General features: G+C 36.2%; 1 protein-coding gene across 1 annotated transcript; it reads right to left on the bottom strand.

The window, feature by feature from the left end:
- Positions 1-728: 728 nt before the first annotated feature.
- On the bottom strand, positions 729-7,408 carry LOC125874734 (calcium uptake protein, mitochondrial-like). The gene is made up of 7 exons (XM_049555746.1): positions 7,104-7,408; positions 6,961-7,028; positions 3,919-4,142; positions 3,624-3,707; positions 2,670-2,883; positions 1,693-1,989; positions 729-989 (listed from the first exon to the last, which is right to left on the bottom strand). Exons 1-7 carry the CDS (start codon positions 7,375-7,377, stop codon positions 759-761), a joined length of 1,392 nt encoding a protein of 463 aa, XP_049411703.1. The 5' UTR covers positions 7,378-7,408; the 3' UTR covers positions 729-758.
- Positions 7,409-18,704: the final 11,296 nt, after the last annotated feature.

Raw genomic sequence — 18,704 nt, 5'->3', positions numbered from 1 at the left:
AACGAAATCAAGTTTTTACCTCTCTAAATATGTATCACAAAATTAAATTGAAGATTATTGGGTTGTAGTAATTCTAGGAATATTAATAATAGATCAATGTATAATCTTTGAATGAATAATTTTAGAAAATAATGGAAAATCACAAACACAGCTATCTACGGATCCGTTGGAGCTGTTGGAGAATTCATGGGAAGAAACGAATTGGAAAATTAATGGAAAAGGGAGAGAATATAAAGAGAAAAGGCATACTCATCGCAGCATTCTCTTTTCTTGGAAGTAAATATAAAATGGTAAAACGTAAATCAATTACTGCCAGAAAACTAAAATATTTGAATAACATCAAACTTGTAGCATGTTACACTGTACAATTTCCAAGTCTATCCAGGTAGAACAGCTAAAAGACTTTCCTGCTAGAGTTTCAAGCTTGGCCTTTATAAACTACCAGGGATCAAACCCTAATGTTCCGAACAATTTTCTGGAAATAAGTAGCACAAGGCATCAATTGTTTGTTGCTATTGATACAGTTTATTTAAAGGCCCAGCCGGTTGTCAAAACTCTTTACTATGCAGAGGGTTCAGGGACTGTAGGCGACCTAACCTTTTTGCTTTTTGCAACAATTGAACCCGTAACCTCCTACTAAATACTACACTTGTTGTTGTGGTGCCAAAGATCCCCTTCATACAGTTTATTTAAACAAAACTAAATAAACATCCAGGAGGATACTTACTATACCAATATTCCTGTAGGTCCTCATCCCGTCAACAAGAGGTTGACCATGAAGAAAGCAAGTTTGATTTGTAGTTTCGTGTGCAATTCCCACAACAAGACATAAAGTTAAGGATCCCTGCTTCAGTTGGCTCAGCAATATCCCTTGCTCGCTTCTCTAAAACTCGAATGAACTCATCCGAGCTTAAACTTCCATCACGATTTGTGTCGAAAACATGGAAGACAAGTTCTATCATGTTGTCAGTGAGAGAGACTCCACATACCTGTTTAATACTTTGTCAGAGGAACTTGAGAACTAAATGAGCACCTAAATATATAATGTAATGTTTCAGTTAAAACACATGACACACACAAAAATAGATCTTAAAAAGAGGATTAACATTACACTGGATATAACCATGCATCCTACAGCCAAGTAAAATCCTGAAATGACTTCAAGATGACGAGGGAAAATATTATTCAAACAAGGAGTAGAAAACAAGGCGGATCTACAGTGTTAGGTCTGGGTTTCCAAGAACCCAGTAACTTTTATCTAGACCTGGTATTTATATTGTGAAACCCTATTAAATGTATAATATATGTTAGCAGGGAACCCAGCAACAAATCACATTGTTGGGTTTGGAGCAAGGAAGGATCCTATTAGAGCTCATCCGGTCCAACGACCAGGGATTCTTTGGTCGCCTTTTATATTAAACTGCACTTCTGTTTTTCCCCAAAAAACACTCCTGCTCAAATTATTATTACTCTATATAATATATGAATCAGTATATCTTATTATTTCTTATCATTGATAATTATAGCTCTTTATTTTGACATTAATGTAAATACAAATATAAATGAATGTTAGGAATCACAAGCTTCAAATCCTGAACCCGCCTCTGGTTGAAAAGGGTAAATACAAACACATGCATGCATACATGGGACAAATTGACTGAAAGATGGAAGAGCGAAACAAAGAGTACATACTTGAGAAGCAGCTCTTTTAAAATCACTTCTAGTCAAAAGACCATTCACTTGCCCAAAACAGAAAAGTGCCAATGAAAATGGTTGCAACTTCTTCTGAAGCTCAGCAAAACTTTTGAATTCCTCAAATGAAATACGAATATGACTTAGTTGTGGCTCATTATCTAAATCATCAACTCGATCAAGCAACTTGTTTAAGTACTTTAAATCAGCGGAAGCAACCATGGACAGGGCAAAATCCTTTGCGGAAATGGTCCCCCGAAACTTGTAATCATAGTGGGCAAACTCCAATTTTAGCATCTGTGAAGCACATACATGACAGCAGCATAGAATTAACAATTCAAGATCACATCTGAGAGAGGGAAGGGAACATCACTTTCATTAGTTCATTGATGATGGCCTATCATAATTGTTAACATTCCTAGCTGATGGGGGGTCAAGTGCAGAACATCCCGCATATATTCTACAAGCTGACTAAACACAAAGGCAATGTAAGATGCTCCCCTCCTTTTCCCCACCTAAGCTACCAGCCAAACATATCCCACATATATTCTAATACACAACTCCCAAGCAAGACAAGTCGCCAGATGATAGTCTTGCAGAAAAAAACAATGTAACAAATACTTATCTACTAAAATAAGTAATAAATAAAGAGACATAATAATAAATCCTGATAACAGGTGCCTTCTTAAGTCTGGCAAAAATGAGTCACTTTCTCTTCTCGGAGATATAGGACTGGTGGGTAACGATTTGGATGTGAATATAATAAATGCAATTGGGTTTCCTTCAAAAATAATATTGGAGGGTGATACAATATAACAACACAAGGAGAAATAATTGAAAACCATTGCAATGCCAATGACATATACGAATTGAATAATGGCAAAAATGTCAAACTATTCTTGTTTTCTGTTTTCTTATTTTGCATTTGATAATTAGAGTTTTTTCTTGAAAATATTTGATGATTAGAGTTCACATACTTCTTCATGTAGATCTCTCAAGAATTGGACAAATGTATCATACTGGAGGCGTTTCTTCCCATCTTCACCAAAGAAGTCTTGTAATAGGCCTCCACTGTCTATATGACCACCTAAATTATGCCCTCCTCGATGTCCATCACTGTGATGAGCACCTTGCCTGTTGTGAGCTCGCATCAAAGTCATCACTTTCTTGAATTCATAAATGTCTATCTCTCTGTCACAACATAAGCACTAACTCAGTAAGCCAGACATAGTTTGGTCTTTGAAAGTCTGACAGAAACAGTGATAGTATGAGAAACATGACAGCATGAATAAGAAACAAATAATTTTTCAACCTGAGTTTCAGGCAGTCATCCCTCAAACCTCCCCAAATAAATAAGTCAGTAGTCTTTCAATCATGCAAATTAACTGGAAAAGGCCATCTCAATAAACAATTGACATAATCTTAATAGAGTAACAACTAAGTCCAAGCATTAAGTTGCCATTATCGAAACCATAGAGCTCAACGATTCCATACTCAAATCACCATAATATTCAAACAGAACAAATCCATAGTATAATCATGAAAGTGATGTATCTACTTTTCTTCACAATTCTGAACATGAATTTGTTAGAGTCGAGAAGGAAAAGCAAACGATAATCATCAAACTTCAAAGTGACCTCTTCTAAGTCACACAATTTTGCATCACTGAACAGAAAACATAAATTTTCCAAGTCTCGCAACTACATAAAACAGTATACAAAACTGGAAACTGCTCTCTCACTCTTCTGCAGCTCAGTGCACAAGCACATATACGAAGGTACCTGCCATATCCTCGTATGCGTTCAATAATTGACATGAGATCCCTCATATGCTAGTTCTTACATTCCTATTGTACAAGAAGGGGACCAATAATTTTATTCATATCCCTACTTTACAAATAGCAAACTTTAAAGTTAAAAATAGATTCCTACCCATTGCAGTCGAGGTCAAACATCTTGAATGCCACTGAAAAACTTGATTCAGGGATACTCAACAGGGTGACAAAGAAAATATACCTGTACAAAATGCAATAAATTAGAGACTTTTACAGTCTTCAACATAAGTATAGTTAATAACTCAGGCTGAATGATTCTAAATTTAAATGTGCTACGGAGGAAATTCAGGAGAAACAGAGAAAAACAAGACAAGGGAGGAGATCACTTAATTATGGAAATATGATGAGTTGAATAGAGAAGAAAAGAGACTGCATTGAGACTTGGGACTCACTCTTTAAAAGATATGTGGCCATCACTATTTGTGTCAAAAAGCATAAAAAATTTTGATGGGGCACATCGCAATTCACCCGGATTTCTTTCACCTCTGAGATATCCATCTCTCACGAGGTGTGATTCAGATGGAGGGAACACAGGAACAACTGCTCTCATTAGATCTGCTGGTGTCATAAATATTTCTCCATCATGGGCTTCAAAAGATGCGAAGTACTCAAACACCTTCAAAGAAACAACAAAATATTAAAACAAATTTTAACTATGGACCCTCATGTAAATCACACGCTTGATAGAACAAATTTTAATAGAGAGATAAAATTTGAGATCTTTACAGTACACTACAATCAATATCCTAATACACCTATCATTGGAAAAGGAAGGACATTGTCAGCAATCGGATCGCCAAGTAGGTTAGAGAAGTTCAAAAAGGCCTGTAGGACACAGACACTGTTAAATTCTTGATGCAACAAACATGTCAAGCAAAGGGTAGACCTAAAATCCCATGAAAGGAAGTGTTGGTGAAAATATAATAACAGCTGAAAAAAAAAAATTAAGATAAAAAGTCTTCAAGTTGAGACACAAATATCTTGCTCTCACTATGGAGATTCTAACCCACAGCAGCAAAATCTTCACTGCTCTAGTAATAAACCTCTTGACTTATCCCCTCCGGGATATAATAACCTGATAACTTTGTATGACTCAAATAAACTCTACCCAAGTTGTTGAGTCCAAAGCTCCACAAAAATAGACACCTTCCTTAACAAAATAAAACTCTCTTTTTTATCCAACCTCACTTTTTCATGCACTTCAAATATTTTCTATATACCATCACAAGGTAGAATGGCATTTATAGGTGTGAAACCTTCCATAGAAGAATTTTGAAGTTAGTGCCATAGTAAAATTGATGAACAGGGAGAACATGGGTTGGTGGATTACTTATACATCGTTTGGTAGGGTGAATAAGAATGACACTGAATAAGGTATATTAGTAATGTTGGAATTAGTTATGCTAGGATTAGAAATGTTGGATCAGTTATGCAAGAATTAGTTATGCTGACATTATTTTTTATCGACTATTTAGTTTGTGACATTAAATGAATAAGGTGCATTAAAATAGGCATAGTACTGAATAAGGTGTATTAGAATAGGAATAGTACCCAACATTGTTCATGTCATGGTTTACTATGCATAAAAATAGTATTTGAATAGTGTGTATAACTAATACATGTATTTGTTATTCCAGACTTAAATTTGCAAGCAAACATTGTACTAAAATTTAGTGCTACTACTATTCTTATAAACCCATTAAGAACAAGAACTTTTTACCTACCCTTACCACCAATTAAAGCTTACATTTTAAAACATTTTAGGAGCAATAAAATGACAACATATATATATATATATATATATATACAAAAATTAATAAAAATAAGTACGAGAATTAGAGAAAGATATGGAGTGTACCAAACATCTACATAAAAGCAGGAAAAATATAACTATAAGCCATAAATTAATGTTGAAAGTTGAACCTTGCTCCAACGAGTTGTCAACTTCACACAAAATTTAATAGCACTTGACTAGTAATTTAGAGGGAGGGGGGGGGGGGGGGNCGAGAATTAGAGAAAGATATGGAGTGTACCAAACATCTACATAAAAGCAGGAAAAATGAAGAAGAATTCGGGCATTTATAGTTTAGAATTAGGGCTGAAGCGTAAAAATTGATAGGGGTAGTTATTTTTGGGCGGAGGGGGAGGCTGAAAGACTATTTTTGGTCATTGCCAACTATTAGGAAAAAAACTTTTGCATTCGGGTGGCGTGGCCCCATTCCATGCCCAAATTCCATCTCACCCCATCCAGATGGTAATGGGCTAAACCGGTCCCGTTAGTGGGACGGGCCGGGACCGTAATGGGCCATCCCACCCCATTAGACAACCCTACTTTGCACAATAGCCATTAGAAATTCCCATTTAGTAATTTAACTTGTATTCTCAGGTTGACCATTACAGTAACCATGAGTATCAAGTATATTTGTGGATATAAAGTTAAACATAAACTCAAGCTCACCTCTTTCGAAGATGAGGGATCAGATAACTAGCTACTGGATTAGCAAATGATGTCTAGGGCATCGTGAGTAATAAGATCCTAGTGAATGTGATTGAATTCCTACATGGAGATTTTGTATCACCTTAATAGGTATAGCTCTTGATGCTCGCTGGTCACACAAATTATTTGTTTGTATGCATATGTGTCATAGACATGATATTGGTTAGGGGTCTATCCCACCATGAGCAAAGAAGGAGATGTTGGATTTCCGCTATGGGTCGTGGGTCACTCTACGTGGGCAAATGACCCGAATGTAAGAGATAAAATTAAAAAATAACTTCCCAGAGAGAATGTATTGGGAAGTAACCAACCAGAAACGTGCATTGATCGGTATTTGCAACAGTAAAGTCTCTCCTCCTCTACATAAAGATGATCCTACATTCTTCAATGGTGTGTGGAAAAAAATCTCTACAATACACACACAAAAGATTCAAAGGGACATCAGTTCATGAACAGAACTCCGCATCCAAGAGAGACGAAGTCGGCTTGGGGCAATTTCTCGACACAAGACTTGTTTTGTTGTTAACAGGTAAGCAATCAATATTCTTGTTACTGTACAAATCCTACAGCATTGAACGTTGTCTTGTAATGTAAGCTGTCAAATTGGAAATATTCATACCAAAGTTGTACATCTAGAGTGTAGATACTACAATTTGATCATCACCAGCAAAATAACATCACAGTGGCATAGAAGAAGATAAAGTTGGATAGGATGACATGAACTTATTTAGTCAGTAGTTCTAATAGATAAAACTCTGCTATCACTAACTCCAGACATCAAGAAAACTACGATTATGATAAAACATTTTTAAAAAATATGATACCAACGACATATCTATTGTAAGGATTTAGTACAGCTTCCGAAAATATGTTTTTGAATCAATTAATTAGTTATAGAACAAAGTAAGCGAAAGCAGAACTTAGATAGAATTAATACCTTTTCAGGAGGACTTCGCATCCTAATACGCTTTTCATATTTAAAGAATACTTTTCTTCTGTAAGCATCTGCATATACAAGTTAACCCTAATTATACTCAAACCCACAAAAGAAATTGAAAAGATTTTAGTGAAATTAATTACCTCCAAAGAGATAGTTTGGTCGATGGTGGTCAAGAGATTGTGATGTGTGGGAAAAAGACAAAGATGGGTAATTTGGTGAAGAATAAGAGTAACATGCGAAAGCTAAAGTGGAACTGGTAATGATTCCACCAATCCATTTGAGGAAAGATATTGAAGTGCTCTTTGGATCCAGCTGAACTTCAGTTCCACTTAAATGGCTAAAATGGCGGAGTTGGGTTGTCGGCCTACAACCAATCGGTGGTGTACATCGCCGGAGTCCCGACCAAGATGGCATACTTTACTTGAAAACTATGCTTGCAATTTCTAGGGTCAACCGTATAAATGCAAATTACATACGGCCTGTTTGGACAGCCCGCTTGATAATTAGATTTGGTATAATTATACTATACAAATTATTTGATTGGTCATATAATTACTTGATCCGCACATAATTGACATGGTAATTACACTACCAATTCTTTGTAATGACATACAAATTACTTTTAAGTTTAATATTATTACTTTTATGTTTTCATTTTAATTTAATTTTTATTGTAATAATTTAAATTCTTTTATTATTATTATTATTCTAAAATTTTGTTTTTTATTTTATATTATTTATATTTCATTTCAATCTCATTCTAAACCTTGTGATTCCATGCAATTTTTCGTATGATCTATTTTTTTATGTCATGTTTATTTTCTTCATTAGCATAATTTTGTTAGTATTCTAATTTTCAAATTAAATTGAAATTCATTATTGAGTAGGGTTATACATTTATGTTTTTCTTTTATTTTAAATCATATTTATGTAACAATGTTGGAATTTGACATAAGAGTATTATGTTAAAAATATTTGTTTTGAATTTAGAACTTATGTTATATTTTCAGTTTCATTTGTTTAGTAGTATTGACTTGAGACTTCACATTGACAGTCATTTATTTTTTGTTAGACTTGATAGATTATCTTTTTCTCAAATATTTTAATAATTTATGACATTTTATTTATAATATTAATCTTTTTGTCAAACATGCATTTCAGTATATTCATAGAAATATTGTACTTTTAGTTCTTATGATTAGTTCAATTGAAATACACTGATTTAAAAAATACAAATCAGTTGTTTTTTCATAATATTAGTAAAGAACATATGTTTATTAATTAATATATTTTCAAAAGACCAATATATATCTTAAATATTTAATTTAATATCATTTATAAAGTTTCTTATTTCTCTAATATATAAATTTAAAATAATTTTTTTTAAAATTTTAATATAATTTTATGATTGCAATTGTGCATCCAAACAGTACATTTGTAATTACACTGGGCAAACAAGCATGCCAGTATAATTACTCGATTATGTAATTACTAGGCGAGTAATTACTACCCTAGTAACTACACCAATTCCAATTACCAGGTGGCAGTCATCCTTGTCACGATCCAAAGTACACCCTAGACATGACATGTTGAATAGGATCCCATTAGTTTAGAAGGTGATGACAAGTTGCAGCCTTGTAGTGTCATTGCTACTAGATCGTTAGTACAAAAGAAGGAGGATCCTGGAGCATTTACTGTTCCATGTACTATTTGCATGTTACACTTTGCTAAGACCCTATGTGATTTGGGAGCTAGCATAAATCTGATAATGCTATCTGTGTTCAAAAAGTTGGGCTTGGGAGCCCCCAAATCGACTGTCATGTGGCTATTTATGGATTATCGTATTGTGAAGAAATCAATTGGGATGCTACAAGATGTTCATGTTAAAGTTGAGGCATTCATATTTTCGACGAATTTTGGGATATTAGACAGGTGGTTGACTTTGAAGTGCCTATTATAATAGGGAGACCATTCCTTGTTACTGGGCGTACTTTAGTTGATATGGCAAGAGGGTAGATGATATTCTGATTGAACACTGAAAAGATGTTTAATATTTGTAAATCAATGAAGCATCAAAGTGATCTTAAATCGATATCCATTATGAATAATACTATTGAGGAGGAACCAGAGGTGACAATTGAGGAGAGTAAGGTCTTGAAGCATTAGCTATCGTGATCATGAATTTTGATGGAGAGTACATTGAAGAGTATGATGATTTAGTTGCTACACTTTATGAGGAAGATTATACTCTTCACTCTCCAAGGAAGCTTGATTTAGACCTGAAAATTTTTAAAACTCCGCCTACAAAGCCATATATTGATGAGCCTCCGAAGTTAGAACTAAGGGTTCTCCCATCTCATTTGCGGTATGTGTTTTTCGGCCAAAATATTACCTTGCTAGTTATTATTATTACTGATTTGAATCACAAGCAAGTAGAAGCTTTGATATCGGTGTTGAAACGGTTCAAAAAGGCGATTGGATGGACGATTGCTGACATTATTGGTATTCCACCGGATATATGTTCTTATAATATCCAACTCATATCTAATAACAAGCCAAGTATTGAGCACTAAAGAAGGCTGAATCCACCAATACATTGTCCATTCAGGCAAGGTGATGCTCACTAGGTGATCCTCCTTTCTTGTTTGGCGATCATCAGTGTATTGCGTTTTTTTTTCTGCATTTTTGGCTATTCTTTAAAACCTTCATCTTGCCTTGTTCATTAGCCTTCATAGTTGCAAAACATCAAGATATCATAAGAATAGGACAAAATTAAACATTGAAGACAATAATTATTAAGCTAAATAGACCTCAAATGAGTGCAAATCTACCACTCATCAACGACCTCACCAACCTCAAACAAACCAATAGGAAACCAACACCACCTACCATAGAGAGCCTCAAATGATTCCATCCCAATATTAGAATGATAGATATTACTATTATAAGAAAACTCAAAAAAGAGGCAACTAATCATTCTAATTACCCTTAAAGTCAATGACACAATCTCTCAATATATCTTCTAAAGTCTAAATAGTACGCTCGGCATGTCCATCAGTTTAAAGATGAAAAGTTGTGCTAAGATTCACTTGATTACCAAGACCCATTCGGAATGATCTCCAAAATTGAGATGTAAACTGAATAACATGGTCAAACATAATCGATAAGGACACTCCATGCAACCGCACCATTTCTCGAATATAAAACTTGACATATTCTTCGGTCGAAAATGAATTATTTACGGGAAGGAAATGAGCCAACTTGGTCATTCGATCCATATTGGCCCTAATCAAATCAAATTGACAACGAGTACGTGGTAAACTCAAAATGAAGTCCATATTCAAATCTTCCCACTTACAAGTAGAAGTACAAATATCTTAAGCCAAACCACAGGGTTTTTGATCCTCAACTTTCACTTGTTGACAATTAGTACACCTAGCCACAAATTTCGCTATATCCTTCTTCATCTCATTCCACCAACAAACCTCCTGCAAATCACAGTACATCTTGGTGGCTCTCAAGTGAATAGAATACTGAGAACTGTGAGCTTCCGTCAAAATCTAATTCCTCAACTCATCGACATTCAGGACATATAACCGACCTTGGTATTGGATGTAACGACTCAGAAAATGATATGTTAAACTAAAGCCTAAACGTGGGGGTTAACGTCAAGGGTTAAGGGCAATGACTAAGGGTTTTGGGTGTAGGCCATGGTTTGGGGACCAAGGTTGCCTAAAACTAGGCTTAGCTACTGCCTACCAAGACCGCGAGGGTCTTCACGACTCGTGGTGTCCACCACGAGTCATGGTGCCACTCGTGGTTGGCTAGGCAGTATGCCCTAGTTTGGTTCCAAGCCAAGGCACCCCTTCACGAGCCACTTCACAGCTCGTGGTCATGACCACAGGCCATGGGAAGGCTCATGGGGCTGCCTTAGTTTAATGGGAATTGGAAGATATTGAGGGAGCTACTACCCCAAAGACCACAGGCACCACTACGAGCCGTGGTGCCCTAGACGGTCCCTCAAAGTGGTCATCAAGATCACTTGGGCTCAAAGGGAGGCAAGGCAGTTTGGCCAGGCCATTGCCTCAAGACCACTGTAACGACTTGTAAAATAAATAAGCGAAGCTAGAGCCTAACTAGTGAGAGTGTGAGTTTGTCATGAGGTTTGAGGTGGTTTAATGTTGTCCCAAGCTATGGTTGAGGGGTTTAGGGGTTAAACGTCAAGGTACAACTCCCCAAGGGCCACCCTAGGGGTCCTTGAGAAGGACCCTGAAGCCTAACCCCCAAGACCCCAAGATCACCAAAATATGGAAATTTAGGGTGACCTACGGATGGGGTTCACGACCAGTAGGTCCATCCATGCCCCGTGGATGGCCTCCGTAGGTCAAGCCCCATTTTGCCAAGTTGCAGCCCAGACCACAGACCAACAGGACGGTCCGTGATTGGACTCACGGTCTGTGAGTCTAGGTCGTCATTTGCAACTATTTTGCTGTCAAGTTGCGGCCAAGTGTGAGGGTGGTTTGGTAATTAGCTAATTAATTTTTTTAAGTGTATGGACGGTTATTTTAAGTGTATTAAGATATTTTAAGAGTATTAAGATATTTTAAGAGTATTAAAACAATAAAATACTATTTTAGATTTCATTATTCAAAATCCCCAAATCATAACCCCTCCCTCTCCAAATATCTTCTCTCTAGAACTCCATTGAAGACCAAGAGAAGAAGAAGACTTAGGGCTTGAAGAGGAAGGCTAATTGAGTGGATTTTTGTGTATTAATCTATTAAGGTATGGTGATCCTTCATCTAGGGGTAGCTTTCACCCCTAGAGTCCAAGTTTTCAAGTTTATGAAAAACCTAGGGTTTTACTCAATCTCATGGGTTCTTTCCTCAAACGATTTCAAATGGTTAGTAATGTCATATTATGGTTGTATTAGTGTTTAATTGATGATTTATACTCTATGAACCAATGGTTTCTCTCAATTCCTAAATTGTGCCTTTATGAAGTGAGTTTGTTGATGATGAATGTATATGAATTGAATATGGTTGAATTGCTTTGGATTATTAAAGTATATCATTACCCATTCCCTAATTGTAGTAAATTATTGGTGTGTTGGTGTTTTGGAAATATGACCCTTGAAGGGTAAGTTATGATCAATTACTTGTTGAATTAGAATTGTGAATTAGATGTTGATCCACTTGAAATGTGGAGGTGTTTATTTTGCTATGTACGTGGTGGTATTGAATTGGTGGATATCTTCCTTGTATATCTATATATGAAGGATCTATGTATGATCACCAATTGAAGGATATGCATGTGAATTCAATGATAATGTGATGATCATGATTTGAATGTAATTGTGCTATTATCGAAAGGCTATTGTCAATTATGAACTTATGAATGTTGATGATGAAGTATGAAGGGTTACCCTATGTATTGATGTATATTGAATTGGTAGTCTTAAAGCATCATTTTCTTGTGTTGATGAATGTGACATTGAATGTTGTATCATGAGTTGGTAGGCTTAGGCATCCTCTCTTGTATAATGAGTGTGTATTGGCATAATGATGATGAATCGATAGGTCTATGGCATTCCTTTCAATAAACAACCAATGAATGTGTCTTGACTTAATGAACATGAATCGGTAAACCTAGTGTTGGTAACCTTTGCTTGATGAGTCTTTGACCAATTCTAATGTTGTGTGTTAGGATCGGTAGGCTAGTGGCACCCTTCCATAAATGAATGAATGATAAACCTTGAATCGGTAGACCCAAATGATGGTAGCCCTTTCACGTGTGAGATGATGACCCTTGTATCGGTAGACCCAATGATAATGACACCCTTCTTGGGAAGTCAATGAGCTATCCTTAAGGTACCTTGAATCGGTAGACCTAGTGATGGTGACCCTTTCTTGTGAAATGTACTTTGGGTTGGTAGACCTAGTGTTGGTAGCCCTCTCAAGTACAATGATGTTAATATGAATGAACTACTCTATGGGAATGGAGGCTAAGCACCGAGTGGATATGGTAAGATGGAAACTCTTCCAATGTTAGGCTAGGGTTCCAATGAACATCTTCATTTCCCCTAACTATGAGCCCACATAGGATATATATATTAGCCAGTGGTCTTCTTACCAAAGCTAAGATATTACCTAGTTCTACCTTAGGCAAGTAGAACTCCTTTCTTCGGTGCGGGGTCATATGACACCGGATTCCATGACTTAGCTCTCATGGTCTATGTCGGTTAAACACCTATTCCCATCAAGTGATTATAGTTTATTGAGAAGTTCTATGAAGTGTGGGTAGTAGTATGAGATGCTATCCATACATGGCACTAGTAGCCTTCAAGAGGGCTATAGCGAGTTCTCTAAGTCTTAATGACTAATGAATGAAAGTCCTCTAAATGAAGTTATTGAAGAATGTTGACTCTTAAATGCTTAATGTGATGATGCATGCTATACTTGGGTTATATTATGAGTTATTTTCCCTGGTCATGTCTTATGAAATGTTATGTTTCTTATGTGTGGATATTGTGCAAAGGTGAAAAGGAAGAAATAGTAAGTTCACTTTTGGTGACTTTAATGTGGTGCCTTAGTGTGGATGGTGGTATGGGACGCTATCCATACATTGCACAAGGTATAACATAAGGGTTACTTGAGGTGAAGGTAATGTCTTACATGTTGGTATTGTTCAAATGTGATGTTGTCACTTGTTATTTGATGTCTCTTATGCTATTGTTCATGATGTTTCTAAAAAGTGGCATAATGCATGGTTTCCAACTAAAATGTCCCTTTTTAAAGCATATTTTTGCATGGTCGTCATACTTAGTACATTTTTGTATACTAACCCATTCTTCTATGTTTTTACTATAAGTGTAGGTTCCGGCAAGTGATTGCTTCTAGCTAGATTGAAGTGATTGGATTGAGATTTTCCTCTAAGGCTAAAGTGGTACGTCCTCATAGATTGAGGACAAGAGTCTTTTTGAAGGTTCTTTCCTTTTTCATGTAATAGACAATTCTAGTCTTTTCAATTGTAAAGGGTCGTGTCCCTATTTTTGTTCAAGATTGTGTCTAAGATGGCCATGTGAGATATAGACTTCCGTTTGTGTTTAAATGTTTATGAATGTTAGATTGTGTGGTTTAAAATAAAAAGTTTTAAATTTCGTACTATTTCAAATACGTATGCAATGAATGAGCTATGAGGCTTGTATAAGACTCCTTCGGGGTTGAGTACGCCGTGTCACATCCGGGGTCTAGACTCGGGTCGTGACAACCACGACTCGTGGTCTTGACCACGGATCGTGGAAGGTCTCGTGGTCCTCCCTTAGGCCCTTGAGGGCTTGGCATGGTGGGAAGGCACACTGGTCAAGGGACCAAGGGCACCACCACGAGCCGTGGTGCCCCTCACGACCCATTGAGTTGGGCGTGGTTCCTGACAGGCTGCCCAAGTTGAGGGTATTTTAGGTAATTTCATTTTAATTAATTAATGTGTGGGGTTGTTTTTAATTATTTTATATCACTAGTATATATAGTTTTAAGTCCTAAAACAAGTCATTTACTCCTTATTTCAAAACACCCCAAAGTTAGAAACCTCTCTTCTCAAAAGTTCTCTCTCTAGAAACCTCCATTGGAGGTAAAGGATTCAAGCTTCCAAGGTCAAGACTTCAAGTTTTTCAAGGGATTTTTGTGGATTCTTCCATAAAAGGTATGGTAGTCTTCATCCTTGACTTAGTTTCTTTCAATCTTGGCATGGGTTCGATTCCAAATGATTTTCAAAGGCTTTATTGCATTGAATTATGAATGAATTGTGGTTTTTAAAGATGAATTAAGATGATTTCTTCCTAGAATCCATGGTTTCCCCCAAATTCTTAAGTGGTGAATTGAGATTGGGAATTGATTGATTATGCAAGTATGTTGAATTGTTAATGTTTATATGGGATTAGTTATTGAATCATGTCAATTTCCTTATCTATTGTAGTATCTTAGATTTATGGGTTGATGTTAGTTCATAGCCCTAAGGGGCAATTTCATGAAGGATTATGTATTATTATGATGTGAAGTATATATATGTGTGTGATCTCAATGAAAGTGTTATGATCATGTTTAGAATGTAAGTGTGTTATGATTGAATGTTATTTCTCAATTAACACCTATGAATGATGAGGCTATATGTGAAAGGTGATTCCCACATACACACACTCATGAATGACTAATGAATGAAGTTTCTATGACTATGTTAATAGTGATGGGTTGATTGAAAGGCTATTCTCAATTGTACTCTAATGAATGATAATGACATCTTGTGAAAGAACTTTCTCACAATATGGGATTCTTAGTTGAAAGGTTGTTCTCATCTTTGAATCTATGAGTTATCTAATGAATGATGGGTTTGAGATAGATACTCAGCCGTAAGTTGAAGTGGGGTATCTAGTAGCAATCGCTTATCCCATAATAATGAACTAATGTAATGAATGTCAAGTACTCCATGGGGAATAATGCTAAGCACCAAGTGGATATGGATTGAGATGGAAGCCCTCATGTGAGTTGAGGCGGGGTTTCTAGTAGCAATCTCTTGAGATGGATGCCCTCACGTGAGTTGAGGCGGGGTATCTAGTAGCAATCTCCCTATCCCGTAACTATGTGCCCACATAGGATATTAGCTAGTGGATCCACCTAAGCTAAAAGTAATGGTCCTAACTTAAGCAAGTAGGAATCCCTTATCCGGTGAGGGTGACACCGGGATTCCATGATTTAGCTCTCATGGTCTATGTCGGTTAAGGCTTACCCCCACAAAGAATGTTAATGAACTGTGGTTTCTCAAGAATGTACTACTTAGTATGGGTGGTAGTATGGGATGCCATCCATGCATTGCAAAACTAGGCTTTGAGAGAGGTTGTGGTGTGTTCCTTTATAATGTTAAGTGTAATGAATGTGCTCTTATGATGATGTTAATGAGAATATTGGCTTAATGTCTAATGAATGAAGGTGTTCTTAATGAAGCTAATGGGGAATGTTGACTTATGTATTTAATATAATGATGCATGCTATACTTGGATTGTATTATGAGTTACTTCCTTGTCATGACTTAATGAATATGAATGTGCCTTGTCTGTGGTGGCTTCAAGGAGTACTTAGTGTGAGTAGTAGTATGGGATGCTACTTATACATTGCACAAGTATGACTTAGAGTTGCCCTAAGTGATGGTCTTTATGTGTTGATATGACTTATGTAATGTTTATGTCTCCTATGTATGAGTATTGTGTAAGGATGGAAAGGTTAAATGGTAAGTTCACTCTTGGTGGCCATAATGTGATACTTTAGTATGGATGGTGGTATGGGACGCTATCCATACATTGCACAAGGTATAGCTTGAGGGTTACTTGAGGTGAAGGCTTAATGTAAAGGTAATGGTTTATATGATGATTTTGTTCTAATGTGGTTAAATGACTTTTATGTTGGTTATGGTTGAATATTATGCCTCTTATGCTTATGTTCATGAAGTTTTCTCAAAATGGCATATATCATGACTTTCAAATAAAATGTCCTTTTAAGCATGTTTTTGCATGGCTACATACTTAGTACTTAATTGTTCTAACCCATATTTCTTAATGTTTACTACAAGTGTAGGTTTCGGCAATTGAGTCTCTCTAGTTGAAGCTTGGATTTGAGATTCTCCAAGACTAAGTGGTATGTCCTCATAGATCGAGGACAAGTGTTTAGATGTTTCCTTTTTTTCAAGTAATAGACTTTGTTAAGGTTTTCGATTGTAAAGGGTCGTGACACTATTTTGTTTAAAGATATTTTTTAGATGGTCATGTGAGACGATAGACTTCCGCTTGCTTTTAATGTTTTTGATTGTTGGATTTCTAAAAGAAAGTTTTAAATACCGCACTATTTTCCTTATATCTAATGTTTGAATGTTATGAGGCTTGTATGAGACTTTTGGGAGTCTTGTACACCGTGTCGCTTTCGGGGTATAGGCTTGGGTTGTGACGTTGGAGAACACTATCTCTCCCTTAGAATAAAGCCTCAATGGCATTTTCAGAAACCAACTTCTTCAGATCAAACCAAAAATAGATCCAGAACTTGCTTAGCCTTCACATCTGATGCAAGAGACAATTCCAAACTATTCTGAGAAATCACCCCATCCTCAATAGAATCGACCAAGTGAATACCCAATTGGGCCAAATCATGAACATCACGAACTAGCTCTTTCTAACCATCCTCAGCATGTGCAATACTTCCCATAGATAGCCGACTAAGAGCATCTACCACCATATTTTCTTTACTCGGATGATAAAGGACACTCATGTTATAATCTTTCAATAACTCAAGTCATCTCCTTTGGCAAAGATTCAACTCCTTTTGAGTGAATAGATGTTTCAAGCTCTTGTGGTCGGTAAACACATCTACATGAATACCATCTAGGTAATGTCTCCAAATCTTAAAAGCAAACACTACCGCCGCTAACTCCAAATCGTATCTTGAATGATTATTTCCATGCACCGTTAGTTGCCTTGAAGCATAAATGATGACTTTTCTATGTTGCATCAAAAAACATCCAAGACTAATCTGTGAGGCATCACAATAAGCCACAAAACCATATGATCCTTCCGGTAACGTCAAAATAGGGGCTGAAGTGAGTCTATCCTTTAACTTTCAGAAACTCTCTCACAAGCTTCTAACAAAAGAAATTCATCTTTTTTTAGTCAATGTCGTCAAAGGCAAAGCAATAGAGGAAAGTATTTCCACAAACCTTAAATAATAACCAACCAAACCCAAGAAACTCCGCATATATGAAGTGGACAAAGGTCTAGGACAATTCTTAACCACCTCAAAGCTGTGTTCGAAATGTCACTTTCCCATACCCTTAATTGGTGATAACCTTTCCAAAGGTCAATCTTAGAGATGAAACTCGAACCTTGGAGTTGATCAAACAAGTTATCAATCCTTAAAATAACATACTTATTCTTTATGCTAACTTTATTCAATTTTGATAGTCAACGCACATATCCATCCTTCTTTCGAACAAACAACACCGGAGCACCCCATGAAGAGTTACTCGGTCTAATAAAATTCTTATCCAACAAATCCTTCAATTGGTCATTAATTTTTTAAGTTTTGTCAAGGTCATACAGTAACGAGGAATAGAGATAGACTGGTGTCTTGGAGAAGGTCAATACTAATGTTTTTTTCTCTTTCGGATGGAATACTTGGAAGATTATCAGAAAACACTTTTGGAAACTCATTTACAATTGGAACTGACTTAAGAGTAAGGGTTTCAAAATTTGTATCCCTAGCACGAACAAGATGATAAATACAACCCTTAGAAATTATCTTCTTAGTCGCAAGACATAAATTGACCTTTCAGAGAATAATTTTCCCATTTCCATTTTAATATAGCATATCAAGCTCTATCAAATCAACATGACTGACTCTATGAGAAACAAAACCAGGACATTTTTTATAAACGTTTTAGAATCACAAATAGGTGTAGCCACCAAAAAATGATTAGAAAGGATTTCAGGAGCAACATCAAATCTCATGGACTAATAAAGAGAAACAAATGACAAGGTATCACTCAATTCAAGAAAAGAATACACATCAAAATGAAATACTTTCAACATACTGGTCATAATATCCAAAACCCTCGTGATCTTGTTGAGTCTAAAGTGCATAACTCATATTTTGATGAGGAGCACCCAAACCAGAACCACTAGACTAAGCTTTCATACCATCCATTCC

Source organism: Solanum stenotomum, chromosome 8, assembly GCF_019186545.1.
Source record: "Solanum stenotomum isolate F172 chromosome 8, ASM1918654v1, whole genome shotgun sequence".
Lineage (NCBI taxonomy): Eukaryota > Viridiplantae > Streptophyta > Magnoliopsida > Solanales > Solanaceae > Solanum > Solanum stenotomum.
The sequence above is the reverse complement of the archived record's forward strand: the minus strand, read 5'-3'. Positions and strand labels throughout refer to the sequence as shown.

What these genes read in the sequence shown, in the direction of transcription:
- LOC125874734 (XM_049555746.1), bottom strand. Translation starts at nt 7,377, where the DNA reads ATGCCATCTTGGTCGGGACTCCGGCGATGTACACCACCGATTGGTTGT. An exon ending in TGCGAAGTCCTCCTGAAAAG is followed by an intron (nt 4,143 to 6,960) that starts GTATTAATTCTA and finishes GTTTCTTTGAAG; the next exon opens with GTGTTTGAGTACTTCGCATC. An exon ending in TTTGACCTCGACTGCAATGG is followed by an intron (nt 2,884 to 3,623) that starts GTAGGAATCTAT and finishes ATGTTGTGACAG; the next exon opens with AGAGATAGACATTTATGAAT.